Source organism: Eretmochelys imbricata, chromosome 28, assembly GCF_965152235.1.
Source record: "Eretmochelys imbricata isolate rEreImb1 chromosome 28, rEreImb1.hap1, whole genome shotgun sequence".
Classification (NCBI taxonomy): Eukaryota; Metazoa; Chordata; order Testudines; family Cheloniidae; genus Eretmochelys; species Eretmochelys imbricata.
The window spans coordinates 7,893,180-7,920,856 of NC_135599.1; the positions used below are offsets into that span (position 1 = coordinate 7,893,180).

General features: G+C 44.7%; 1 protein-coding gene and 1 non-coding gene across 2 annotated transcripts; one reads left to right on the forward strand and one right to left on the reverse strand.

Annotated features, from left to right (window-relative positions):
• Positions 1-1,305: 1,305 nt before the first annotated feature.
• On the forward strand, positions 1,306-1,377 carry TRNAC-GCA (transfer RNA cysteine (anticodon GCA)). Its single transcript has one exon. It is a non-coding gene; the product is annotated as a tRNA-Cys (tRNA).
• A 9,726-nt stretch (positions 1,378-11,103) lies between these two features.
• LOC144258259 (uncharacterized) lies at positions 11,104-27,383 on the reverse strand. Its single transcript, XM_077806689.1, has 4 exons — positions 26,599-27,383; positions 24,319-24,445; positions 14,799-14,912; positions 11,104-14,389 (listed from the first exon to the last, which is right to left on the reverse strand). The coding sequence occupies exons 1-4, from the start codon at positions 26,782-26,784 to the stop codon at positions 12,744-12,746; spliced, it is 2,073 nt and encodes a 690-aa protein (XP_077662815.1). The 5' UTR covers positions 26,785-27,383; the 3' UTR covers positions 11,104-12,743.
• Between the last annotated feature and the right edge of the window lie 294 nt (positions 27,384-27,677).

The following is a 27,677-nucleotide window of genomic DNA, read 5'->3' on the forward strand; positions in this document are numbered from 1 at the left end:
ACCAATGTGGAATCTGATTCCTCCATGGGGTGAAGGCTATCCTTCTTCTATCCTTGCTAAACAGCCCTCTTCCTTGGATTACGCTTGCTGGGGATCAGGATAGGGGAAAACTAGTGTCTGCGGACTAATTTAAGACTGTATTTTGATTTAAGAGGCAGATGAGATCTCTATGGACATCTGGTCTGACCAGCTGCATAACAAAGTCCAGAGAATTTGACCCAGCGAGTCCTACATCCACCCCAACATCTGAAGGTTGAACTAGGACAGATCATTCAGAAAGTCATTGTGTTTGGATATAAAGACTTTACATGTTAAGAGGGGAAACTGGCCCTTATTTCAAGTTTGCATCCTGTAATTTCTACATCTAAGCATAGAACCATAGTGTTACGAGGGCCTGCAAGTGTCATCTAGTCTAACCCCCAGCCAAGATGCAGGATTTGTTGTGGTTAAACCATCCAAGACTGATGGCTCTCCAGCCTCCTTTTGAAGTGAAGGAGCTTCCATGAACTAGACAGTTCCATTGTCCTACTGTTCTTACACTTAGGAAGTCTTTCCTGACATTTAATCTAAATCTGCTATGCTGTCGTTTGAACCCATTGCCGCTGGTCCTGCCCTCGGTGGCAAGAGAGAACAACTTTTCTCCATCTTTTTTATAGCAGCCTTTCAAGTATTTAAAGACTGCTATCATATCCTCCCTGAATCTCCTCTTTTGCAAACTAAACATACCCCATTCCTTCAGCCTTTGCTCAGAAAACTCAGCTCGGCATTGGCTGTGAATTAAGCCCAGGCCTGCTGGATGGGAGACAAGAATTGGCCCACTGAACCACAATTGTGCAAAATATAAAAAAGGGACCCATGCATTATGGGCCCTGCTCCCTGCCCGTGTCTCAGTCTGTTGCAGGGCACAGGGGTGCGGCTGACACTCCCGGGAGCTCTGTGTTTCTAAATCAGAGTCAGGGAGCTCTGTGTTTCTGGTCAGAATGCCATTATTTGGGAGTTCCTTAATTAATGCTATGGGGAGTAAGGGGTTCTATTTACACGTGCCCTGTGCCTTTAAGGGTTTGGAGAATGCTGGAGAGATTAAATTGCCCAGAGCTGGGGAGCAGGGTGTGGTCCCAGGTAAGCAGTAATTGTGGTCCAGTGAGATCGAGCAGGTGTGGGGATTGTGCGAAGTGTGGTGTTTACATGCACGTATAATGTTTAATAAACCCCCATTTTTAAACCACCCATGGCTGGGAACGTAAGAGGAGCTCTTTGAGTCCTTCATAATCCTCAGGAAACTTGCTCCAACACTATTCAATCACAGGGAGTATAGCTCAGTGGTAGAGCATTTGACTGCAGATCAAGAGGCCCCTGGTTCAAATCCAGGTGCTCCCTTAGGAGTTGCTTTTTATTTTTAATATAAATATATTTTCATATCCATCTCTAGTATGTTCAGCAGTTCCACTGAATGGTGCGGGGATGGGGGCTTGTATAATGTCTAAAAGCCTAGCAAACCTGTCCATCAGCTGAAATCAGATCCAATCCTCTAAGCATGGCACACTGTACCCCAAGTAACAGCCTGAGGGACCCGGCTCTCTCTGGAAGGTCTATGGTGATTCTTAAAAGAGCCGTTGGGAGGCAGGAGTTATCCCCATGGAAATCTCTTCACTTCTTTCTCAGGACCACCTTCTTGGGCCTGGCTTTAGCCTGGCTCTCTCATGATTTGGTTTTAGGTGGGATGTTGACCACCTTCTGGGTTTGGCAGCTTAGACCCTTTGGGGTCTTTTCTCTGCCATTTTGGTCCCTGCTGCAGCCACCACTTTCTTAGGGCTATTCCTGGCCCTGGGCATGGTGGCCTTTCTGGGGATCCTGGCAGCTCTGACCAGCTTCCTGGTGGCTATTTTCCTGCTCAAAGCCACTGGATTCTTCTCATGCCTTGTCCTTGGGGTCCAGATGCTGCTGGCTGAGCATGAAGGAGCCAAGATTCTTATTAAAATAAATATGACTCAATATCTCTTTTATACACTTTATTAAAATGAACTAATCCAATCAAGAATACACATCGAAGGCTAATCTACTACAAACCCAACTCAACTAAATTAGTATTAAACCATACAACTAGAAAGTTGACGACAAATCAGTCAATCAATGAATTAATTGCATTGGAATCAACTCATCAATTTGTCAAATCATCAGATTAATACAGCAGAAAACCAACCCTTATAAATTTTAAAACAGAAATGCAAAGAGGTGGTGTGACACATGGCTGGAAAGGGTTAAGCATCCTGCAGGATAAATGATCCAAATTCAACTTTTAGGGACATACTGGTATATAATGTTTCTGTTTTTGTGTGTTTACATATATATTCTTAGAGGTTAAGAGTTCCTATCTATGCTGTATTCTGCTAATTCAGAGATCAAAAGGAGAACTTAACATTTAAATGAACTGTAAATATTGTGATATCACCGTATTAATCTCTCTTTGATGTATATAGCAAATCACCTGTGAATGGTGAAAACAGGTGTCATAAATATAAAGGGGAGGGTAACGACCTTTCTGTATACAGTGCTATAAAATCCCTCCTGGCCAGAGACAAAACCCTTTCACCTGTAAAGGGTTAAGAAGCTAAGGCAACCTCACTGGCACCCAACCAAAATGACTAATGAGGAAACAAGATACTTTCAAATCTGGAAGGGGGGTGGGGAACAAAGGGTTCATCTGTCTGTGTGATGCTTTAGCTGGGAACAAATCAGGAATGCAGCCTTACAACTGTTAGTTAGTAAGTAAACTAGCTAGAAATGCGTTAGATTTCCTTTTGTTTAATGGCTCGTAAAATAAGCTGTGCTGGATGGAATGTATATTCCTGCTTTTGTGTCTTTTTGTAACTTAAGGTTTTGCCTAGAGGGATTCTCTATGTTTTGAATCTGATTACCCTGTAAGGTATTTACCATCCTGATTTTACAGAGGTGCTTCTTTTACCTTTTCTTTAATTAAAATTCTTCTTTTAAGAACCTGATTGATTTTTCATTGTTCTTAAGATCCAAGAGTTTGGGTCTGTGTTCACCTGTACAAATTGGTGAGGATTTTTATCAAGCCTTCCCCAGGAAAGGGGGAGTAGGGTTTGGGTGGATATTTTGGGGGAAGACATCTCCAAGTGGGCTCTTTCCCTGTTCTTTGTTAAAACGCTTGGTGGTGGCAGCATACGGTTCAAGGACAAGGCAAAGTTTGTACCCTGGGGAAATTTTTAACCTAAGCTGGTAAGAATAAGCTTAGGGGGTCTTTCATGCAGGTCCCCACATCTGTACCCTTGAGTTCAGAATGGGGAAGGAACCTTGACATGGTGGCAGAGTGGTGGGATCATTTTGAGATCATTGTGAACCAGAAGCACAGCAGGATTTTAAAGGGTTTTGTAAAAGGTGATTGCAGCTGTAGATTCTGTCTCTCTGCCCAGGGGACAGAGCAGCAGGTATAACAAAAGGATTTTTCTGTAGGCTGAGAATGGCTATCAGAGAAACATAGGTATCAGGTTACAGCACAGCAAAATTTTACCCATCCCAGTTTAGGGTTTTCACCATTTGAACTTGTATACAGCCACGAGGTTAAGGGGCCATTACAGTTGGTGAAGTAGCAATGGGAGGGGTTTACACCTTCTCCAGGAACTAACATTCTAGACTTTGTAACCAACCTACAAAACACCCTCCAAACCTCTTTAGACCTTGCTAAGAAAACCTAAAGGATGCCCCAAAAGATCAAAAAGCCTAGTATGATAAACATGCCAGAAAGCGTTCCTTCAAAGTAGGGGACCAGGTCATGGTCTTAAAGGTGCTCCAGGCCCATAAAATGGAAGCATCATGGGAAGGGCCATTCACGGTCCAGGAGCGCCTGGGAGCTGTTAATTATCTCATAGCATTCCCCACCTCCAACCAAAAGCCTCAAGTATACCATATTAATTCTCTAAAGCCCTTTTATTCCAGAGAATTAAAGGTTTGTCAGTTTACAGCCCAGGGAGGAGATGATGCTGAGTGGTCTGAAGGTGTCTATTATGAAGGGAAAAGTGATGGTGGCATGGAAGAGGTGAACCTCTCCATGACCCTTTGGCATATGCAGTGACAGCAGATCCAGGAGTTGTGCACTAGCTACGCGCCGACGTTCTCAGCCACCCCAGGACTGACTGAACGGGCATACCACTCCACTGACACAGGTAATGCTCACCCAATTAGAGCCCAACCTTACCGGGTGTCTCCACAAGCTAAAACTGCTATAGAATGGGAGATCCTGGATATGTTACAGATGGTGTAATCTGCCCCTCTGGAAGTGCATGGGCATCTCCAGTGGTTCTAGTTCCCAAACCAGATGGGGAGATACGTGTTTGCGTGGACTACCGTAAGCTAAATGCTGTAACTCACCCCGACAACTATCCAATGCCACGCACAGATGAACTATTAGAGAAAATGGAATGGGCCCAGTTCATCTCTACCTTGGATTTAACTAAGGGGTACTGGCAGGTACCCCTAGGAAAGGTCAACCTTCACCACACGTGTCGGGCTGTATGAATTTAATGTGCTCCCTTTCGGGCTGAGGAATGCACCCGCCACCTTCCAAAAACTTGTAGATGGTCTCCTAGCAGGATTGGGAGAATATGCAGTTGCCTACCTAGATAATGTGGCCATATTTTTGGATTCCTGAGCAGACCACCTGGAACATCTACAAAAAGTCTTCGAGCGCATAAGGGAGGGAGGACTAACTGTTAAGGCTCAGAAGTGTCAAATAGGCCTAAACAGAGGGACTTACCTTGGACACCAGGTGGGTCAAGGAACTATCAGCCCCCTACAGGCCAAAGTGGATGCCATCCAAAAGTGGCCTGTCCCAAAGTCAAAGAAATGGGTCCAGTCCTTCTTAGGCTTGGCCGGATATTACAGGCAATTTGTACCGCAATACAGCAAAATTGCTGCCCCACTGACAGACCTAACCAAAAAGAAACAGCCAAATGCAGTTCAGTGGACTGAAGAGTGTCAGAAGGCCTTTAACCAGCTTAAAGCGACACTCATGTCTGACCCTGTGCTAAGGGCCTCAGACTTTGACAAACCGTTCCTAGTAACCACAGATGTGTCCGAGCGTGGCGTGGAAGCAGTCGTAATGCAGGAAAGACCGGATCAAGAATTCCACCTTGTAGTGTTTCTCAGCAAGAAGCTGTCTGAGAGGGAAAGCCACTGGTCAATCAGTGAAAAGGAATGTTACGCCATTGTCTATGCTCTGGAAAGGCTATGCCCATGTTTGGGGACGGCGTTTCCACCTGCAAACCGACCATGCTGCGCTACAGTGGCTTCATACTACCAAGGGAAATAACAAAAAACTTATTCGGTGGAGTTTAGCTCTCCAGGATTTTGATTTTGACATACAACACATTTCAGGAGCTTCTAACAAAGTGGCTGGTGCACTCTCCCGTGAAAATTTCCCAGAATCAACTGGTTAAAATCATCCTTGAGATGTGGAAATAGTTAGTCTTTATACAGTTCATAGTATATTTAGAGGTGCATGTGCCTTATTAACTCTGTTTTCTCCTAGAGCTCCAGGAAGAAATCACAGCCCGTGTTTCAGCCTATCTGTGATTTGGGGGGCGTGTCATAAATATAAAGGGAAGGGTAAGCACCTTTCTGTATACAGAACTATAAAATCCCTCCTGGCCAGAGGCAAAATCCTTTCACCTAAAAAGGGTTAAGAAGCTAAGATAATCTTGCTGGTACCTGACCAAAATGACCAATAAGGAGACAAGATACTTTCAAATCTGGAGGAGGGGGTGTGATGCAGCAGGGAGTGGGGAGATGTGACGCAGCAGGGAGGGGGAGTGGTGACCTGGGAATGTGGCAGGGGTGTTTCACTGGGGATGGGAGACCTGAGAGCCTGTAACCTGAGCCAGGAGGGGGGGCGGGAGGTAACACCTCTGCCCGGGAAACTGGACAAAGGCTGCAGGAGGGAGCCTGCTGGAGGGTTTTTTTGGTTTCAGTTTTGTGCTGGGTGGTGGAACGCAGGGAACCCCAGGGCTGGGGTCTAGTGAAACTCCCAGTGAAACCTCCTGCCACATTCCCAGGTCACCACTCCCTCTCCCTGCTGCGTCACATCTCCCCACTCCCTGCTGCGTCACAGGGGGAAACAAAGGGTTCGTCTGTCTGTGTGATGCTTTTGCCGGGAACAGATCAGGAATGCAGCCTTACAACTGTTAGGTAGTAAGTAATCTAGCTAGAAATGTGTTAGATTTCCTTTTGTTTAATGGCTGGTAAAATAAGCTGTGCTGGATGGAATGTATATTCCTGTTTTTGTGTCTTTTTGTAACTTAAGGTTTTGCCTAGAGGGATTCTCTATGTTTTGAATCTGATTTCCCTGTAAGGTATTTACCATCCTGACTTTACAGACATGATTCTTTTACCTTTTAATTAAAATTCTTCTTTTAAGAACCTGATTGATTTTTCATTGTTCTTAAGATCCAAGAGTCAAGGGTTTCGGTCTGTGTTCACCTGTACAAATTGGTGAGGATTTTTATCAAGCCTTCCCCAGGAAAGGGAGTGTAGGGTTTGGGGAGATATTTTGGGGGAAGATGTCTCCAAGTGGGCTCTTTCCCTGTTCTTTGTTAAAATGCTTGGTGGTGGCAGCATACGGTTCAAGGACAAGGCAAAGTTTGTACCTTGGGGAAGTTTTTAACCTAAGCTGGTAAGAATAAGCTTAGGGGGTCTTTCATACAGGTACCCTAGAGTTCAGAGTAGGGAAGGAACTTTGACAACAGGCAATTGCCTTATGTTAATCCATGTAGCTAAGTACTGGTGATGCTTCAAAAACAGGTCTACTTCAAAGTCTTGATGATTGCTGATTGATTGCCTAAGGACTCCAAGCTGTCAAGAGAAGGCCTGGAACAGTATAAAAGTCTCTTGGGTCCTGATCCTTTTTATCTCAGATCTGCTTAATGCTTTATGCAGGGGAAGCTTAAGTCGTAAGACTGAGATCTCCAATCCTACCTGGACCACCCTGGATGCGAACACTGGACTGAATCTATGGACTAATTCTAAGAACTCTTTGCAACTACAAAGCTCACCATCTCTACTATGAAACTGATCTCAGAACTGTACTCGTGTCTGTATCTATATTGATCTTTTAAGCAATACTCACTCTCTTCTTTTTTAATAAATTTTAGTTTAGTTAGTAAGAATTGGCGGTAAGCGTGTATTTGGGTAAGAGACAAAATATTTATTTATTTGGGAGGTAATGTATCCAATCCTTTTGGATTGGTAGAACTTTCTGATATGATGAATAAGATTTTCAGTAATCCTCATCATATTTGACTTGAGTGCCTGGTGGAGGCCTAAGGCTGAGTTGCTTTAAGGGAACTGTGTTTTGGCTTCTGTGTTACCAATAAGATATTGTAAGTGCTGTTTTGTGCTGGCTTGGTAAATCTAAGTTTTGGAATATCCACCAGTTTTGGGGATTGTCTGCCCCATTCTTTGGAGTTTGCCCTGACTGAGTGACCTCAGTGTGGCTCCCCTCAGACCCTGGTCATAGGTGATTGTGCAGTTATTTATACTACCCAGAGAACTTTACCCAAGCAATGCAATCCAGATTTAGCCAGTTGAATTTTTCAATACTGAAACCAAATTAGTGCTTACATCTAAGCCGCAACCTCAAAGCCATGTAAAGCTTCCTCCTTAGCTTTTGTATTATGTGGCTAATTCTCTTCTCACTCTTACTCTCTCCCTGTCCCCCTACCCCTCCAGACCTTGCTGACACGTTAATAAGTGGAGGTTTAAAAAGCTCTCATTGAACAATTCATATCTGACAGCTTAGCTTTTTTTTTTAACGCTTTCACAGATAAGGAACATTCACTGATTTCTGAGGACAGTCTTAGGGTTATTTAGATTTGGGGAACTATCTTTGTAGAATCTTCCCCATGTGGATTTTACTGGTGCTCACAGAAAAACGTACGGACTGAACCACACGTTACGCTCTAATATAACAGAAAGGCTGAAATGTCTTCCAGCAAATAAAAACAAAAGACAAAAAATAGAAAAAGGAACAGTACATTACTAGAATGTCCAAGGAGCGGAGTAGAGATGTAGCTGCAGTGAAGGAACCAGGCAGTAGCATAGCTGGACTAGCACGCCAAGCTAGTGTGCTTTTTTTTTTTTTTTTTTTAGGTACAGGCAGACTGGTCAAGGCTGTCATAGCCTGTTGATGATGTGAATTCCTTCCCCAGAGGGGATCAGTCTTGGGGTCAGGGTACATCAGTCTCTGTTAGACAGTTGTTTGACCTCAAAAGTGAAGGACTTCCACCTTTATCTTGATCTTTACAATTGCTGATTCCCACTTACCCCACTTTACAGCGATTCCCTGAGGTTTCCAGGCAAACCAAGTGTGAAAACTCCTTGGAAACAACGTGTCCTGAGCCACTTGGAACAAGGAACACTTTGGGCCAAAGTCACTTTGCTAAAGTCTCACTTCACCTAGAAGTTTTCTTACTCATTGTAGAAAACCACATGCAGCATGGATGTGAGGACCCCATATGTATCAAAAATGAAAAACGAAAGTTCTGAAGAAGTTTCCATAGCCTAGTCTGAGGGTTAAATGGACAGGCTCTAATAGCTGGCCTCTTCAAACTGAAAAGGGCCTTGGCACCCATGAAAAAACAGACAAAAACTTAAACAGAAAATCTGCTATCTTGTACCCATCACCATTTTAAATTAAGACACCTCCTGACGGATGGCATAACATCTTTCGTTTGCAAACAAGAGAACAAGGGAACACATCAGCTGTTACAGTATAACTGGGTAAAAGGTTACACAACATGTCTCCTTATGTAATTTTTTCCTGAACAGAAACATTTTCAAAGCTTATCAAAAAATTCCATTTGAAATAATTAAAGTCTATACTAGGTCTTTATTTTGATATACACTATTTCTCCTACATACTGTCATACACCAACTCCTTTTGAGTGAGGTTTTACTTTAGAACTCCTTAATCCAAAGAGGATAAATTACATCAACTAAACTTTACAGGATTAGTCACCTTTCATATACTACTCAGGGGAAGGTAGGGGACAGAAACATAAGAACGACCATGTTGGTTAGACCATTGGTTCATCTAGTGCAGTATCCTGTCTTCTGACAGTGGCCAATGACAGGTGCTTCAGGGGGAACGAACAGGTCAATTAGTGAGTGATCCATCCTGTGTCATTCTTTCCTAGCATCTGGCAGTCAGAGGTTTAGCCATCTTGGCTAGTGGTCATTCATGGACCTATACTACATAAACTTATATAATTCTTGTCTGAAACCAGAAAACTTTCAGTGTTACAAAGTAATTCAATTATCACATAATCAGTCTCTTATTCTGCAATAAACATTTATGTTTAATTCCATTTTCACTGGAAACAACATATTCGAAGGCTTCACAATTTTATCATGTATGTTGGTTTTCTCTTAATCACATTTTCCACCAAGTGAGCTTTGTGTAAAGTTGTGTTCTGTACTAACATAGGTGCCTTCTATTTCTGAGAGCTCATTTCTCTCTAGGTCTTCGGGCATAAGTGTTGGTGGACGTCATCTCAAATGTGTTCTCATCATGAGAAAAAAGCACTTGTATTCTATTTTCACAATTCCTAATCTATCAGAGTAGCAGGAGGTGGAGAAGTTGGATATTAGGAAAAACTTTTTCACTAGGAGGGTGGTGAAACACTGGAATGCGTTACCTAGGGAGGTGGTAGAATCTCCTTCCTTAGAAGTTTTTAAGGTCAGGCTTGACAAAGCCCTGGCTGGGATGATTTAATTGGGGATTGGTCCTGCTTTGAGCAGGGGGTTGGACTAGATGACCTCCTGAGGTCCCTTCCAACCCTGATATTCTATGATTCTAAGTGATTCAAATTCATAAAACATATGAGCAAAACAGAGAGAGATCCATAGAATCAGGACTCAATCCTGCAGACTGAGCTTGGGAGTCTGATATTCATTCCCTCATTGGTTATCATCACTTGCACAGTATGGAAGTGCTTCTTCTCCAACAAGACACCCAGACTGGGATCCATAGGGAAGGACTGTCCTCTGAAAGCATCAACTGTTTCTTTCTTTAGCTCATAAAACTTTGGATCCAAATGGTAAAGGACAACTCCCCCATATCTTACCACAGCATCGTTTGAACCATAATCATTGCCACTGAACTAGGAGGTAGTGTTCTATATATAAATAGTTTATCTGAGCCTAAAGTTACCCTAGTTTCCATCTCTGGGGTAAAAATCAACCACTGGGTGCTTATTATTTCTACTTGAGCTCTAGGCTAATTCTGGACATGCTCAGGGTAACTTTACTTCTCTTGAGTTGAATCCTTTATCACATCACAGAAAATCTCAGTAGTCACAGAGTGAGGAATCACTTCCCCAACTAAGCATGCCCAGTTTATTTATTAATCTGGTGGCACAGATATGGGCCTGGTTCACAAGCCGTGTAAGTTACCAAAGGTGGGGTATCTATTAAAAATAGATCAACTGCTGCAGCTATCTCACATTCACAATGGATTTTATTTTATACACATTTGCAGCATCTATAAGGTGTAAACTCAGCAAAAATGCCACTTCCATTTTCTACATCTCTGCTTACGTAGGAACTGTGTTCTGAAATAATACGCATTGTGCACTTGATTACAAAAGAGAGCTCTTTAGAAGTAACTTCCTGGTAGGCCTGGGCCAGAACTGCCTTGCGACCCAAATACATGGGCATTTTTCTGACTTACGAGTCACTTACTGTGGAATATTGTGCTTGAAACATGAGAGACAATATTGATCCAAATTATACAATCACAGTGTTGTTCAATTCCGTTTCTAAGTTAGATGTACAATTTTAAAATGCAACTGTTTCTCTGGTAGCACATCCAATAGCTTTGAGTATTCGTTCCTGACGACTGAACTGCTCTTGGACTTCCTCCATGTCATAATGGAGGAGTCGAAAAAAGACACGCACAAAAAGAAATTATTGTTTTAGTAAATGGTCATTTGTCTCAAACTCCACCAAAAAACTGAACTTCATCCTATCATAAAAAAACTAATATTCAGTTATCAAATGTCCTCAGGAAAGAGAGAAAAACCCACAACACACAAGTAAATAAGACAGTTTTAATATCATATAAAATGAAATTCCAGAGCATTTCACATCTCATGATGCCAATTAGAACAGATTTTCCTATTATGCTGTCCTCTGATCCATTCAAACCTTCTTCAGTCAGCACCACCTCATTACTATTCAGTCATGTTAGTTACAAACATTTTATCATCATAATGGGGAAAATCAGCTAATCTTCCCATCTGGAAACAATCCCAGTTCAGCTGGAAAAATCCAAAAACCAATTTTGCCAATAGACAGAAATAGGGATTAAAGCACAGAAAGGTTAATCTGTCTGGGATCCATTCAAATTCCCCCTCTAGGCCTGTGACACTCATTTCCAGCCTTAATGAGTCTGATTTAGGATCAAAGCATGGTACCTAAGCACAGAGAGCTGAGAACACTGCTTCATGTGACATTTTGGGAGCTGGAGGGATAGAACATGGGGAGGAGACACTACTGTGGTTCACTCAGAAGCCAATGCTGTCGGAGTGGCAGGAGATTCATGATGGTGATTTGAAAGGAATTACTCTGACTCACACCATCTCCTTTGGATATCCCAGACGCTGAAATGATCCTTTTTTTCTACCTTTCCTAGTGCCTTTTTATTGCATCTCACGATATTCTAAATCAGAAAAGTGGTAGAAAAACTACCTGCTATTCAGCACAACCATGAGCAATGTCAGAACAACTGGGAATGAGTCTCGTCCCAACTAGGAAATCTGATGACTAACATTCACTTTGCAATGTGATGCTCAGGGTTTCTCCAGACTAGGAAGAATGATAGAGATCAAGTCAGCACAATGGAAAAGCTAACTACAACCACTGCACCTGGGTTATGTCTGCCTTGAAAAGATAGTTGTGATTGAGCAACTTAGGCCATGTCTACATTAGAATCCTTACAGCAGCACAGCTGTACTGATGCAGCCGTGCTGGTGTAAGATCTCTTCTGAAGTCGCTCTATGCTGGTGGGAGAGAGCTCTCCTGTCGACATAATTAAACCACCCCCAACGAGCGGCGGTTGCTATGTCAGCAGGAGAAGCTCTTCCGCTGACATAGCGCTTTGCATGCTGCCAATTATGCTGGCAAAACTTGTTATGCGGGGTGTGTGTTTTTTTCAAATCCCTGAGCGACGTAAGTTTTGCCAATATAAGTGGTAGTGTAGACATGGCCTACTCAATGTACAGTTCTAGTGGACACAAGGCACAGATAGTTTTTATCTCACTGTAGCTAGATGAGGTCAACCCTCTCTCTCCCAACTCGGACTGATGGACATTTCTGCCAGGAGGGACACACACTCCCATAACTCATAAGGCTAAAGAGTTGAAAGAAAGGATCACAGGATTCACCCCAAAGTAAGGTGAACTTCAAAAGGTAGAAGGTGGCAACTCACCTGAAAGGCGCTGAGAGACTACAGTAAAGGAAATGGTGCAATCAATCTTAAAAGACCACTATGTGGGAATTAGCCAATGCATTACAAAACCAACACAAAACAAAAACTCCCACAACAAAACAGAAACAAAAAATCTTTGGGCAGCCCTACTGCATACAAGTAGTGTTATTCTCCTGTGTTGATTCTCTGATGTGTGATAATCTGAACTACGACTAAAGCCATTCCCACACACAGGGCAAGATTAGGGTTTCTCTCCTGTGTGGATTTTTCGATGTGAGACAAGCTCTGACCTCCGACTGAAGCTTTCCCCACACTCAGGGCAGCTATAGGGTGTCTTCCCTGCGTGGATTCTGCGATGCGTGGTAAGGTTTGAGCTCTGATTGAAGCTTTTCCCACACTCATGGCAAGTGTAGGGTTTCTCTCCCGTGTGGATTCTCTGATGTGTGATAAGGTTTGAGTGCCAACTGAAGCCTTTCCCACACTCAGGACATGTGTAGGGTGCCTCCCCTACATGGCTTCTCTGATGTGTGATCATTTGTGAACTATCACTGAAGCTTTTCCCACACACAGGGCATGAATAGGGTCTCTCTCCAGTGTGGATTCTCCGATGTGTGACAAGCTGTGAGCTATAAATGAAGTCTTTCCCGCACTCAGGGCATCTGTAGGGTCTCTCTCCAGTGTGGACTCTCTGGTGCTTATTAAGCTCTGAGCGCTGAACGAAGCTTTTCCCACACTCATGGCAAGCGTAGGGTTTCTCACCCGTGTGAATTCTATGATGAATGTTAAGGCTGAAGCTCCGAGTGAAGCTTTTCCCACACTCAGGACATGTGTACGGTCTCTCTCCAGTGTGGATTCTCCGATGTGTGACAAGCTGTGAGCTATAAATGAAGTCTTTCCCGCACTCAGGGCATCTGTAGGGTCCCTCTCCAGTGTGGATTCTCTGGTGCTTATTAAGCAATGAGCTCTGAATGAAGCTTTTCCCACACTCACAGCAAGTGTAGGGTCTTTCTCCTGTGTGGATTTTCCTATGTATGATAAGATGTGAGCTCCACCTGAAGCTTTTCCCACACTCCTGGCAAGTATAGGGTTTCTTCCCTGTGTGGATTCTCCGATGTGAGACAAGCTGTGAGCTAGAAGTGAAGCCTTTCCCGCACTCAGGGCATGAGTAGGGTCTCTCTCCTGTGTGGATTCTCCGATGTGTGACAAGGTGTGAGCTAGAAGTGAAGCCTTTTCCACACTCAGGGCATGAGTAGGGTCTCTCTCCTGTGTGGATTCTCTGATGTGTGACAAGCTGTGAGCTATAAATGAAGTCTTTCCCACACTCAGTACATCTGTAGGGTCTCGCTCCCGTGTGGATTCTCTGGTGCTTTTTAAGCAAATAGCTCCGAATGAAGCTTTTCCCACACTCACAGCAAATGTAGGGCCTTTCTCCTGTGTGGATTCTCCTATGTATCCTAAGCTCTGAGCTCCAACTGAAGCTTTTCCCACACTCATGGCAAGTGTACGGTTTCTCCCCTGTGTGGATTCTCTGATGTGTGACAAGGTTTGAGCTGCGACTGAAGCTTTTCCCACACTCGGGGCACGTGTATGGTCTCTCTCCAGTGTGGATTCTCCGATGTCTGATAAGGAGTGAGTTATGTTTGAAGGTTTTCCCACACTCCAGGCAGATGTACGGTGTTCCTCCGGTGTTGATTCTCTCATGTCTAATAAGGTCTGAGCCTCTACTGAACTTTTCTTCTGGTCTGTGCTGACTCTCACAGGCATTTGCCTGCGCACAATTCGAGGAAACATTCCCTTTGGATCTTTCCGATAACGTCTCATGTGCTTCTGCTTGCTCAGCATCGTCTTGTTGAGGATTCTCCTCCACATTCACCATCCCATCACCTGCTAGGATAGAGAGAGAAACCAGACATAGGTCACTTGCTTTGCCAGAGAAAAAGGGAACCTCAGAGAGAGGAAAGGAAGAAACGGGGGGACAAACAAAAGTAAGTGACGGTGACCTCAAACAAAGAAAGAGCTGAATCTCCCTCAAACCTTTCTCCAAAGGAGAGAAGAGGGGATCAATTCTGGGTCTAAATCTCAACCAAACACACAGGGAGAACGTAGACTGGGGAGGGACCTACTGTCAGGCATGAGAGTCAGGACAGGTAGGAAGCCGTAAGTGAAGTCTGCCATGAGGATGCCACATCTCCTGAAAACAATCCTGAACTGAGAAAGCTCACAAGGGCTTTGCAGGAATCCCAAATATTTCCTTAATTCAGGGACAGATTTTGAGTTGGTTTAACTGATTCCTCACCTGTGCAGGCATCTCTCAGCATCTCTTTTTCCTCAGAGTCCTGGAGGTCTGGGACCCATGGCTCCTCCCCTTGTTCTAGGCAGGAAATCACATTAGGTTTGGAAACTGGAAATCCTGCACAAGTGACAGAAAACAAGCAAGATCAACTGAATTTGTGGAGTACTTGTGTTACATTCTGCAATCCAGACCACTGAAACATTGCCTCACCACCTTCCCTGTAAACCTGGGTGCCTCACAATGCTTTGCTGTTGTAGTTCCCAACCTGGGCCGCTGACAAACAGCCTACCAGCATGAAAGTCACACCTTGAGTGTTTGTGTAAGGCTACAGCCCTGGCCCAGCACCTTGTCAGCAACATTCCAGTCCCACTCTGGCTTCCACCAACCTCGGTTACTATGTGCAGGGTGGCCCCAACACACTCCCAGTCCCAAATGTTCCTCAAAACGTGTGTTCTGCACTGGCCAGCCCTCTCCTGGACAGTTCACATCTGAGAGGTCCGTTGCCCCTCAAGGGACCAATATTCAAGAATTTGCTACTTTAACTGGAGTTAACAGTTCAGTTTAAACACAGCACTGGATTAGTTTTGATTAAAAAAAAAGTTTATTTAACTACAAAGAGAGAGATTTTAAGTGAGTACAAGTATTAAAAGTCAGAATGGCTACAAGATAAATAAAAATAAAATGCTTTCTAAAACTTAACAAGCACAACTTCGTTCAAGGTAAAATCCTTAGTACATGTTCCCAGGGTTGACCAAATTGTCAGGTCAGGATCTCCACCAGAGTCAAAGGGCTGGTTCCTTTGTCTTCTTCCTCTCTCTCTCTTTCTTTCATCTAAGAAGTGCCTTGGGGTGGTTTTGCCCCTCACTTTTATAGTGCAGTCACCCTTTGAAGTGGATTCTACTCAGGATTGCCCTTCAAAGCAAAGTTTATTCAAACAGCAAAGAAGGTGACAGAGTCTAGCAGTAAAGGCGGAGCCAGGCTCATTCTTCTCTCCTGCGTATGCTGAAATGAAAATTTGCCTTGGCTCCTGCCATTTCCCCCTCTTGCTGTCTCAAGGACTCTATTATTTATATGCAAATTGAGGTAAACACACATTCCCTTGTTTAGGTTAGACTGGGTTAACAACTTTTGCCTAGTCATGGCTGTGTGGGTTGAACAGCTACTATCATCATCGTACAGAGGGAGTTCATAACTTTGCATACAATGTTGTTACATACATTTCACTGAATTATTGACCAGTAAGTTATTGGTTTTCAAGTGATACCTCACAAGGCATATTCTGTACAAAGGCTATTACAGTGGTGTTGAGGGTATGATTACAGGGGTGCTTTCAGTCACATCTTGTCACAAAGATTCCCCGGCTCATTTTAAGGGGTAACATTCCCAGGCCAGCTTCCTTTGCTCAAAGCAGCAGGATAGTGAGTATTATCAATCATGTTTGTTGGGATGGTGCTGAATTATTATGAACGACTGTGATTGATATGAATGTAGTAAGGCTGGAGACGTCAGAATTTGCTAAAGGATTCTGGGAGCAGGGTTCTCTTATCAACAGATGGTATGCTGAAATTGCACTTGAATGCTGACACAACTATGGATTATGAATGGTTACACCCAGGGTGTGTGTGTGTGTGTTAGTTAGCTGGAACCTTGGTCATGGTCAGTTGATGGCCAGCTCACTAAGTAAATGCGCAGAAAACACCTGGACGGTGAGCATGGTACTAACTGACCTAGATCAAGATGACCCTTTGGGATTGCACCACCCTAACAGCTCAAGGGAATGATTGATAAGAAAGCATATGCCAACTGATCTTTGGTCTCTGCCCCTCTTTGCCCAGTTCCAAAAATATTAATTAGGAAAATAAGTAATGAAATGCCAACAGGGCATACTTTGGGGGCATATGACTCCTTTGAGAGCGAGTGGTGTAAGTACTAAGAATATCATAGGTATAGTAGCAGTTCCCAATTAATATCTGAAGAGGCCTGAGATGCTGTAGAATGATCAAGATAGCCAAAACCTTGCTACGAAGGACTTTTGGATCAGAGGGCCTCAGAGTAGCCAACACCCTGCTTCGGGGTACATTCGACAGACCAAGTGCCTGAGAAGAGAAGAAAAGAAGTCTCCAACCAGGACTGTTAGCTATACCTGCTTTGTTTACCAACCGGAATACTGTGCAGGGCCAACATAGTTACATACAGTTTATGCTGTGGGAATTGAGGCTTATCAAGACAACGCACTGTATAACCTTTTACTGCTTGTGTAATTCTCTCTCAAATAAATTGCTGTGCATTGAGAAAATTCTATCCAAATTCTCACTGGTACTGGTAACGATCTGCCCAGCCATGGGTCATTAAAAATCTCTTTCAGCAATGTTTATGATGGTAGTACCCAAGAGCCAACAAAGAACAGGGCCCCATTGTACAAGGCACTGTAGAAACACAGTAATAGACAGTCTCTGTTCTGAAAAATATACAATCTAACTGTACAATTTAACAAGACAGACACGTGGTGGGGGAAGGGACAGAACACACGAGCAGAGTGAACAATGTGATGGGCACAGTGACAGATACGATGAACATGGGTATGTTGTGAGACAGGTGTATTTAATGTTATCAACATTATCTGTGGGTGCGAGCCAGCCCTTGAAACCATGAAAACTTCAGAGACTGTTATACTGAGATGGGTTGGAGGATAGCAGCCCGCTGAATATCACAGATCTTTGTATCAATGTATGTGGCCTATGTATTTATGTGTTCCCAGCTCACTGGGGGGGGGGGGAGGGGTGATTAATGCCCAATCCGAAGGCTGGGTATGTAGCTATCCAGCTTTTGAGGCTCTTCCCCCTGCAGAAAAGGGCAGTGACTAATTGTACTTGTTTCAACAGAGTAAGGAACAAAGACAGATTTGGGGGCATAAAAGACTGAGTAGGAGCTGTTGGGGTTGGGTGGGTGGGTGTCTCCTTGGGCTACACACTGACTTAACCTGATAACCAAGAGGTAAACCTGAGACAAAGGTTTGAAAGACTTTAGAATCTATAGGGGTATGACATACTGGGCTACAATTCAGACTAGTGGGGGCTGTGTCACCCCTGCCCTGTAACCTGGGGGGCCCTTTACAACGCCTTGCTGCTGTAGTCTCCAGCCTGGACTGCTCAGAAAACAGCCTCCAGCAGGTAAGTCACTCCCAGCTACATGTGGCTGGCTGGGTGCAGCACGCACACATGTTGGCTCTCACCAGCTTTGGTTATGTTGCAGGGTGACTCAAACAGTCCCCATCTCAGATCTTCCCCTGGAAAAAGTATGTCCTGTACTGCCCAGACCTCTCCTGGACAGCACAAATATATTAAATCCATTATTCCCTTAAGGGAATAATATGCCATCTTATTATTTTAAATAGAAACACAGACACTCCACTTTAAATACACTAGATTAGATAAAATAGTATAAACAAGTTTACTCACTATAAAGAGATTTTAAATGAGTATAAACAATAAGGCATAAAGTCAGGTTACAAGAAAAATATATATTATAAGCAAAAAGAAAAGGAGGATTTGTGGCACCTTAGAGACTAACAAATTTATTTGAGCATAAGCTTTCGTGAGCTACAGCTCATCCGGTGAAATGAGCTGTAGCTCACGAAAGCTTATGCTCAAATAAATTTGTTAGTCTCTAAGGTGACACAAGTCCTCCTTTTCTTTTTGCGGATACAGACTAACACGGCTGCTACTCTGAAACATTATAAGTTTACTAGCATTTACTTTAAAAGCTATCTTAGTTGCAAACTTTCTCACCACGTTTTAACAAAACTCTCAGGTCAGAACCCCTAACCCAGCAACAGCTTTTTCTTTTTATCTTCTAAGTTGCAGGGAGGTGGGCAGGGAGAAGGGAAGGTGCGTTGGGGTTCTTGTCGTTTCTTTTTATAGTTTTGGTCCTCCTCTTGAAAAACATTTGTAGCTGAGAACCAGGAGACAGCGTCCATGTGGAAGGATATTCCCTGGTTTTTTCCCCCACCTCTTTGAACTTCCTTTGTTTTCCCCTCCTGCTTGATGACTCTGTATACTGCTTCAATGCAAATTAAGGAAAACACACATTCCTTTATTTAGGAGTGACCTGTTTGCCAACTTCTGTTTGGCGTGGGGTTGGAACAACCTAATAAACTTCACATACAATGTTGCCACACACATTTTAATCAGGATAATACTGACCAGCAAATTAAGAGACTTTTCAAATGATCCCTTACAAAGCATACTTTGTACAAAGATTATTACAAGGGTGTGTGGGGTGGGAATACAGGGATATACTCTGTCATATGGGGACTCTCACGAGGGTCCTCTGGTAAGGCTAATTTTACGTGTAGAGTCTTGTCTTACAAGGTTTCTTCATAAGATTCAATTGCTGGCCCGATGGCAGGGAGCCACAGATTGGTACCGTGGCCCAGCTTTTAAACAGTCCTTAGCAGCTACCCTTTCAGTGCGCTAGACCCCAGAGTGTCTCACTGTTCCACAAGGTTAGGCCACGTGGCCTCCACACCTCAGAGACTGAGCCTCTGGCTCCAGCACTACTCCGGTTTCATCTGTGAGCTTAGTCCAGCAAGTCTGACTCCTGTTTAGAGACTGATCCCTGAAAAGGGGAACAATGCACCTCAGCAAGTATTTGCATTGACACTAGGCAGCCTTTCAAAACAGTGGTAGGGTCTATTAGGCCTTGTCTACACTACACAGTTTTGTCAGCAAAAGACAGCTTTTGTCAATAAAACAGCGCAGGTGTAAGCACTGCAATGCGACTTTTGGCAACAAAAGTGTCCTGTTTTGACTACAAAATAAAACCACCACGACGAGACATAGGACTCTTTGAGGCAAAGTTTTAGCGAGAAAGTGTCATTGGAGACACTGCGCTTGGTTTTGTTGCTGTAAATGGTCTCCAGGAGATATCCCACAATGCCCATTCTGACTGCTCTGGTCAGCAGTTCCAACTCCTCTGCCATGAAGCCAGGCAAACCACCATACACCCCTCCCCATTTAAAGGCCAGGGCATTTTTGAAATTCCACTTCTTTGCTCGGCCTGGAGAGCTCACATTGCATCTTCCCAGCTGACCATGGCGGCTCCACATAGCAAACACTCTCCCGCTTGGACCAGCATGGAGCTGTTGGATGTGCTCAGTGTATGGGGAGAGGAGGCTGTCCAATACCGCTGCGCTCCAGCCATAGGAACTTGGATAGCTATGGGCACACTTCTCTTAGCGTGTGAAAATAGCTAACGATTGGGACACAGTGCCGTGCAGAGTGAAGATAAAGGAGCAGAGGAAGGTGTACCAGAAGGCAAGGGAGGCAAACTTTTGCTCTGGTGCTGCACCATAGACCGGCTGGTTGTATAAGGAGCTGGACGCTATCCTTGGCTGCAACCCCACCTCCACCACCAACAGCCCCATGGATACTTTGGCATGGCTGGACGCAGCGGCAAGTGGACCTAACTCTGACGACAAAGTCATGGATAAGGAAGTGGAGTTAGCAGATGATGTTTAGCCCACGGCTAGGTCGCCATGTTGGGTGGCGAGTCAGGAACTCTGCTCCATTCCTGAGGTCTCTAGCCAGTCCCAGGACTCCCACTCCAGTGAGCAAGAAGCAGGAGAGGAGACCCCTGGTCAGTGATTTTTTTGAGTTAATGCTGCACGGTTATGACAGCCAACTTTCCTTTGCTTTGTGTAGTGTGGAAGTGGGTGAGGGGATAGAAATGTACAAGACTGTGTTTCTGCGTGCTTGCTATGTTACAAGAGGTGTATTTTACTGTAATGATTTGATGCTCTGTGTGAACTAACAATCATGCTTCTGTGTAATTCTTGTGCTTCTGCAGGTGTGACAGAGGATGTGGAAAAAGCTAATGTACTCAATGTTTTTTTTGCACTGCTGTCTTCACAAACAAGGTCAGCTCCCAGACTACTCCACGGGGCAGCACAGTATGGGGAGGAGGTGACCAGCCCTCTGTGGAGAAAGAAGTGGTTCGGGACTATTTAGAAAAGCTGGACGAGCACAAGTCCATGGGGCCGGATGCACTGCATCCAACGGTGCTAAAGGAGCTGGCAGATGTGATTGCAGAGCCATTGGCCATTATCTCTGAAAACTCATGGCGATCAGGGGAGGTCCTGGACAACTGGAGAAAGGCAAACATAGTGCCCATCTTTAAAAAAGGGAAGAAGGAGAATCCAGGAAACTACGGACTGGTCAGCCTCACCTCAGTCCCTGGAAAAAATCATGGAGCAGGTCCTCAAGGAATCAATTCTGAAGCACTTAGAGGAGAGGAAAGTGATCTGGAACAGTCAGCATGGATTCACCAAGGGCAAGTCATGCCTGACTAACCAAATTGCGTTCTATGATGAGATAACTGGCTCTGTGGATATGGGAAAAGCAGTGGACGTGATGTATCTTGACTTAAGCAAAGCTTTTGATATGGTCTCCCACAGTATTCTTGCCAGCAAGTTAAAGAAGTATGGATTGAATGAATGGACTCTAAGGAGGATAGAAAGTTGGCTAGATTGTCGGGCTCAACGGGTAGTGACCAACGGCTCAATGTCTAGTTGTCAGCCAGTATCAAGCAGAGTGCCCCGGGGTAAAGTCCTGCGGCCCTTTTTGTTCAACATATTTATCAATGATCTGGATGATGGGATGGATTGCACCCTCAGCAAGTTTGCAGATGACACTAAGCTGATGAGGTTCAACAAGGACAAGTGCAGAGTCCTGCACTTAGGACAGAAGAATCCTATGCACCGCTACAGGTTGGGGACCGACTGGCTAAGCAGCAGTTCTGCAGAAAAGGACCTGGGGATTACAGTAGACGAGAAGCTGGATAAGAGACAGCAGTATGCCCTTGTTTCCAAGAAGGCCAACGGCATATTGGACTGTATTAGTAGAAGCATTGCCAGGAGATTGAGGGAAGTGATTATTCCCCTCTATTCGACACTGGTGAGACCACACCTGGAGTATTCTGTCCAGTTTTGGTCTCCTCACTAGAGAAGGAATGTGGACAAATTGGAGAGAGTCCAGCAGAGGGCAACAAAAATGACTAGGGGGCTGTGGCTCATGACTTATGAGGAGAGGCTGAGGGAACTGGGGTTATTTAGTCTGCAGAAGAGAAGAGTGAGGGGGGATTTGATAGCAGCCTTCAACTACCTGAAGGGGGGGGTTCCAAAGAGGATGAAGCTCGGCTGTTCTCAGTGGTGGCAGTTGACAGAACAAGAAGCAATGGTCTCAAGTTGCAGTGGGGGAGATCTAGGTTGGATATTAGGAAACACTATTTCACTAGGAGGGTGGTGAAGCACTGGAATCGGTTCCCTAGGGAGGTGGTAGAATCTCCATCCTTAGAGGTTTTTAAGGCCCGGCTTGGCAAAGCCCTGGCTGGGATAATTTAGCTGGTGTTGGTCCTGCTTTGAGCAGGGGACTGGATTAGAGAACCTCCTGAGGTCTCTTCCAACCCTAATATTCTATGAAAGTCCCTCTAATGAGGGGACTGGACTTGACATGACTCACAGCCATCTTGTGTATGGACTTAGCACAACCCACAGCCAGCTTGTAGGCTCAGCCACCATAAGTTGGAAGCAAAACTATAGAGTCAGGGGAATTTGGCCTTGTCAGACAGACAGACAAAGTATTAGCTGGTTTCAGAGTAACAGCTATTACCAGCAGGACAGTGGGGTGGGAGGAGGTATTGTTTCATATTCTCTGTGTATATATAAAGTCTGCTGCAGTTTCCACGGTATGCATCTGATGAAGTGAGCTGTAGCTCACGAAAGCTCATGCTCAAATAAATTGGTTAGTCTCTAAGGTGCCACAAGTACTCCTTTTCTTTTTGCAAAGTATTAGCTGCAGCCCTACTAATTGGAGATAATTAGATACTCACAAACTCATGAGAATGGGGAGAGAATGGATATGTTAGCCTTGAGTTTCTGCAGTTTCTGTCTGATAAGAAAAAGTAAGAAGTTTTGCTGTTGCTAAAGAAATTGTAAATAGTTAGAAAGTGTACTTTCAATAGGCAAAGAGTCCTGGTCTACTGCTGCTTAAGCAATTCTAACCTGACATTGTATTCCACTAACAAAGCATAAAGATAAGTAGACCTTGAGAAGTTTTAACTAACTTTGAAAAACACAAAAGCTAATGCGTAGGCGGTCTTAGGCACGTGAACCCCTGTATAGTGAAAATAATTGGATAGTGTTTTGCATAGCTGTGTCTTAAATAAATTAATTGGTTAAAGAAGAGATAAGAGAAATCCTCATTTTAACTATATAATGAGGGTCAGAAGACATGCTCATTGTAACTAAACTGCGAGATACAGCTCAAGGCCAAAGGTGCCAGGACTTTTACCCCTACACGACTATCTTGCGCAGAAGCCAGAGCCCTGGACGAGAGCAAATCCTGACTGGCCACAGGGAGACGTCCAGCTGTCTTTGCTGGGAGTGGTAAGCATTAGATGCTTGGTGTGTATTCTGTTGAATTGTTGCTAATAAATACATGCACATGTTTAAGGATCTAACTGTGTAAAGCTTTCACTGTGAAAAGGCCCTGCATACCTGTAGCACCCTGAGTATACTAGGAAGGGATAATGGCTCTGAGCCCAAGGAGGAGTAAAGTTGGGCCCCTTGTCCCCGCATACCCACAAGGACAGGTCGCGGCTGGGAGCTTTAAATTGTGCAGGTTACATCCTGACTAAATAAAGAAAATGCCTCACCACAGACGAGGGGACAGCAGAAGCTCTGACTTGGAACATGTGGCAGTGAAAGGGAACTGAAGACGCAGGCAAAACCACAAGGCAATGCAAGGGCGCACACGTGAACCCACAGACACTACTACTGTAAAAAGCTCCGGCTCTGGGAGCATGGCGCATGCAGATTAGCCTCAGTGGAATTCAATAGGGACCATCACGCAAAAAAGAACCTGCTTTAATCAACACACACGGCACTGACGAAATTCTGTAGTGTGAATGTAGACATAGTTAGATCAGCCTAGCCCCCACTTTAGACACAGTTAGGTGTACGGAACGGTTCTCGGCTGGTCACTTTCAGCCATCGCACTTGTAGTGTAGCCATGCCTTTAGTTCCAAGAGAGCTCTCTGTGTGAACTCCATGACAGCTATGTAACAAAAACACCCCATGTGTCCTGGTCTTTACACTCTGATTATAGTAATATAAAGCACAGAGGGAAACTGAGGTATGTGCTGGAATCAAAGAAATATTACCAAAATTCCCACATCCAGTGGTCATAGCCCTCAGAGAGAAAGCAAAGGGTAGGGGCTGGACTTTAATGCATCCAATAAGGATAAATTAAATATTTTTTTAAATTATTTGTTGTGCCATTGGTCATTTAAAATTTGTGTATGTCTAAAAATGATACTGGGATGGGACATAAGACAAGCGGGGTGTGGGGGCAGGACACAGAAACCAGTCTACACATGCATGAGTAGTAAAGGTATAGAGTTATCACTACAGAGATTCTTTAGAGAACCCACAGCTTCCAATAACCAAAGAGACAGGAATTCTTACCCAGCGAGGCCACAGACTCATAGTTCTCCTGCATGACATCTCTGTACAGAGCTCTCTGAGCGGGGTCCAGCAGAGCCCACTCTTCCTTGGTGAAATACACAGCCACCTCCTTAAAGGTCACCGGCCCCTGAAAGAGCAAGAGCCCCCCACTTAGTATTTTAGTACAACCCCAGAATTCATGGGAGAGCAGGAACAGGCAAATGGAAGCTCGGGGAGGGACATGGTAGCACAGTCCCACTCCCACCCTACAGAAGCCAGGAAACACCATGTTGAGCAGAGAAAAAGAGAGCCCCTCACACTGGCCAGTGCGGGGAGGGGTCTTCATGCTCATCACACACTTACTAGCCAGAGACTGATACAGGAAATGGAGACCCCAGCAGGGTCAGGGACAACCTCCTGGCGAAAATCCCAATATCTCCCCCGCCCCTAAACATTATATATAAACAAACACCTGGAAGAAAGAGTAAGTCAACAGGAAAAAATGTCAGAAGCTGGGAATTGTAGAATGTTAATAAGGCAAAGCAAAAAAAGAAATGGAGAAATCTATGGCCAGCAGAATTACTGAAATAAGAAGGAAGATTGTTGGTTTATTTATTTGAGCATGAGCTTTCGTGAGCTACAGCTCACTTCATCGGATGCATGCCGTGGAAACTGCAGCAGACTTTATATATACACAGAGAATATGAAAAAATACCTCCTCCCACCCCATTGTCCAGCTGGTAATAGCTTATCTAAAGTGATCATCAGGTGGGCCATTTGTGGGGGGGGTGGAGGTGAGAAAACCTGGATTTGTGCTGGAAATGGCCCACCTGATGATCACTTTAGATAAGCTATTACCAGCTGGACAATGGGGTGGGAGGAGGTATTTTTTCATATTCTCTGTGTATATATAAAGTCTGCTGCAGTTTCCACGGCATGCATCCGATGAAGTGAGCTGTAGCTCACGAAAGCTCATGCTCAAATAAATTGGTTAGTCTCTAAGGTGCCACAAGTACTCCTTTTCTTTTTGCGAATACAGACTAACACGGCTGTTACTCTGAAACCTGGTTTATTTAGTATATTAATAACAACAAAAAATCCTAACAATGTTGTTATTGGTTCATTACTAGATAGAAAGAGCAGAATCATCAATAATAATAATACAGAAGAAGTAAAAATGTTCAGTGACTTTCTCTCCTGGATTTGGGGAAAACAAGCAAATGATGTTGTGGTATGTTTATGACGACAACAACATTCTTTTCACTTAAATCATAACTCTTGAGGATGCTAAATAGAAGCTACTAACATCAGATATTTTAAAAACAGCAGTTGAAGATATCTTCCATTCAAGAGTTTTAAGAAAGCAGGCTGAGGAGCTCTCTGGACCATTAATGCTACTTTTCAATAGCTCTTGGAACACTGTGGAAACTCCAGAAGACTGGAAGAAAGCTAAAGTTGCCCCAATATTTAAAAAAATTGTAAAAGGGATGACCAGGATAATAGGCTTGACATCGAACCTGGGCAAGATAATATTGGCGGGGGTGGGAGGAGGAGGAGGAAGGGCAAAATATTAATAAAGAATTAAAAGAGGGTAATTCATTCCAATCAACATAAATTTAGGGAAAACAGATCCTCACAAACTAATTGGATTTTTGGTTTTTTTAAAGGAGATCAGGAGTTTGGCTGATAAAGCAATAGCGTTAATGTAATATACTTTGATTTCTCTAAGGTATTTGACCTGGTACAGCAGGATACTTAAACTACAACAACAATACAAAATTAACGTGATATATATTAACTAGATTCAAAACCAGCTGATACATTTCAAAATGTAACTCTAAATGGTCACGCGGGCGTGTTTCTATTGGGGTCCCATGGGGATGAGTTATTGGCCCTCTGCTATTTAACTTGCTTATCAATGACTTGGAAGAGAACATAATATCACTGATGAAGTTTGCAGATGACACAAAGTTTAAGAGAGTGGTAAATAATGAACTGTGTCAGTTGGTTCGGGCTGCAGTACTGGGAGTCAGGGAAGTTTTTGCAGCCCCGGCAAGGGGGTTATTTCCTGTTCCACAAACAGGGGAAAGTTCCACACCCAAACCCAAGGATTCTGCTCCTTCAGTGTGGGGCCTAATCCGAACTCATTCTGGCAGGTTAGTCCCAAGTTTGTCCCCTCCCTTTCCCCACCCTGGGTATTTCCTGCCCTCTCCCACCTCCAGCAGCTCCCATCCTTCTGTACATTTACTGTCCATCTCCCTACAGCCACAACCCACCACTAGCTCCGTGGTAATTCCATACCTCAGATAACTCTGCTGCAGCCATTGTCTTTCCCCTGGAAGGATGGGCTGATCCGGAGCAAAACATGGATGTTATTCTATAGCCTGTCGGGGCAAAAAGAGCAATTGGAGAGATTTCAGAAGGGGCTTTTATCCATTTCACACACAGAGTCCCATCCACCAGACTTTTGTCCCTGGAAACTGACATTCTGGAAAACAGTGATTTTATTAGAGGTAGGTCTTCCCACCAGGATTAAACCCTCACGGGCCTGGTCTACGCTACGAAGACCAGGTCTACGCTAGGTCAGTGTAAGCTGCATTGCATTGACTTAGTTGCGTGTGTCTCTGCACTTCAGTTTGTCTCTGACCAATGTAAACGGTCCATTATGCCAACTTCCCAAGCGATGTTGAGCCAGGGTCAGTTCTTTGTACGGAGGTCAACGCAGTGTAAGTGTAAACGCCGCGTCACCCTACCAGTTCTCCAGCAGCTATCCCACAAGGGCTCAGGGCAACAGTTTCCCACCTACACAACGAGAAACTGCGGCAGGTAAAATGGGTGGGGAAACACCCCAAGTCTGAGGAGACTGTAAACTGACAGTGGAGAGAACATGGGGAAAAATCTGAGGCGGAGAGAGAACTAGTCAATAGTTTGGGAGAACACAGGGAGTTTACATGGATTTCCTCTCCACACCGCACAGGTCGAGAAAAGGGGAGAAGGCTGTTGCCAGGTTTGGCGGAGGGGGGGGGGGGAGCAGAGGAGATTTCACCCCCCCCCCCCGCAATCCCTGCCCTGGGGAGAGACGCCGAAATCCGCCACGTCCCGCTCTCCCCCCTCCCTCCGTCCCGTCCCCCCCTTTCCCCTCCCGGCAGGCCCAGGGCGAACCCCGGCCCGGCCCAGTCTCTTCCCCGGCTGAGCCCCCGTTCGCTCCCCGGGCAGAGCCGGCAGGAGCCGGGCGCGCAGGCGGCTCCCCGGGGGGCTCGCAACAGGGAGCCGCTGCCCGGGGCGGCGAAGGCTCCGGCCCCGGGACCCCGTGGCGCAGAGTCACGGCCCTGCCCCAGCCCAGCGCTTCCCCGAGGCCGCTCCTCCGCCCCCGCCAGCCC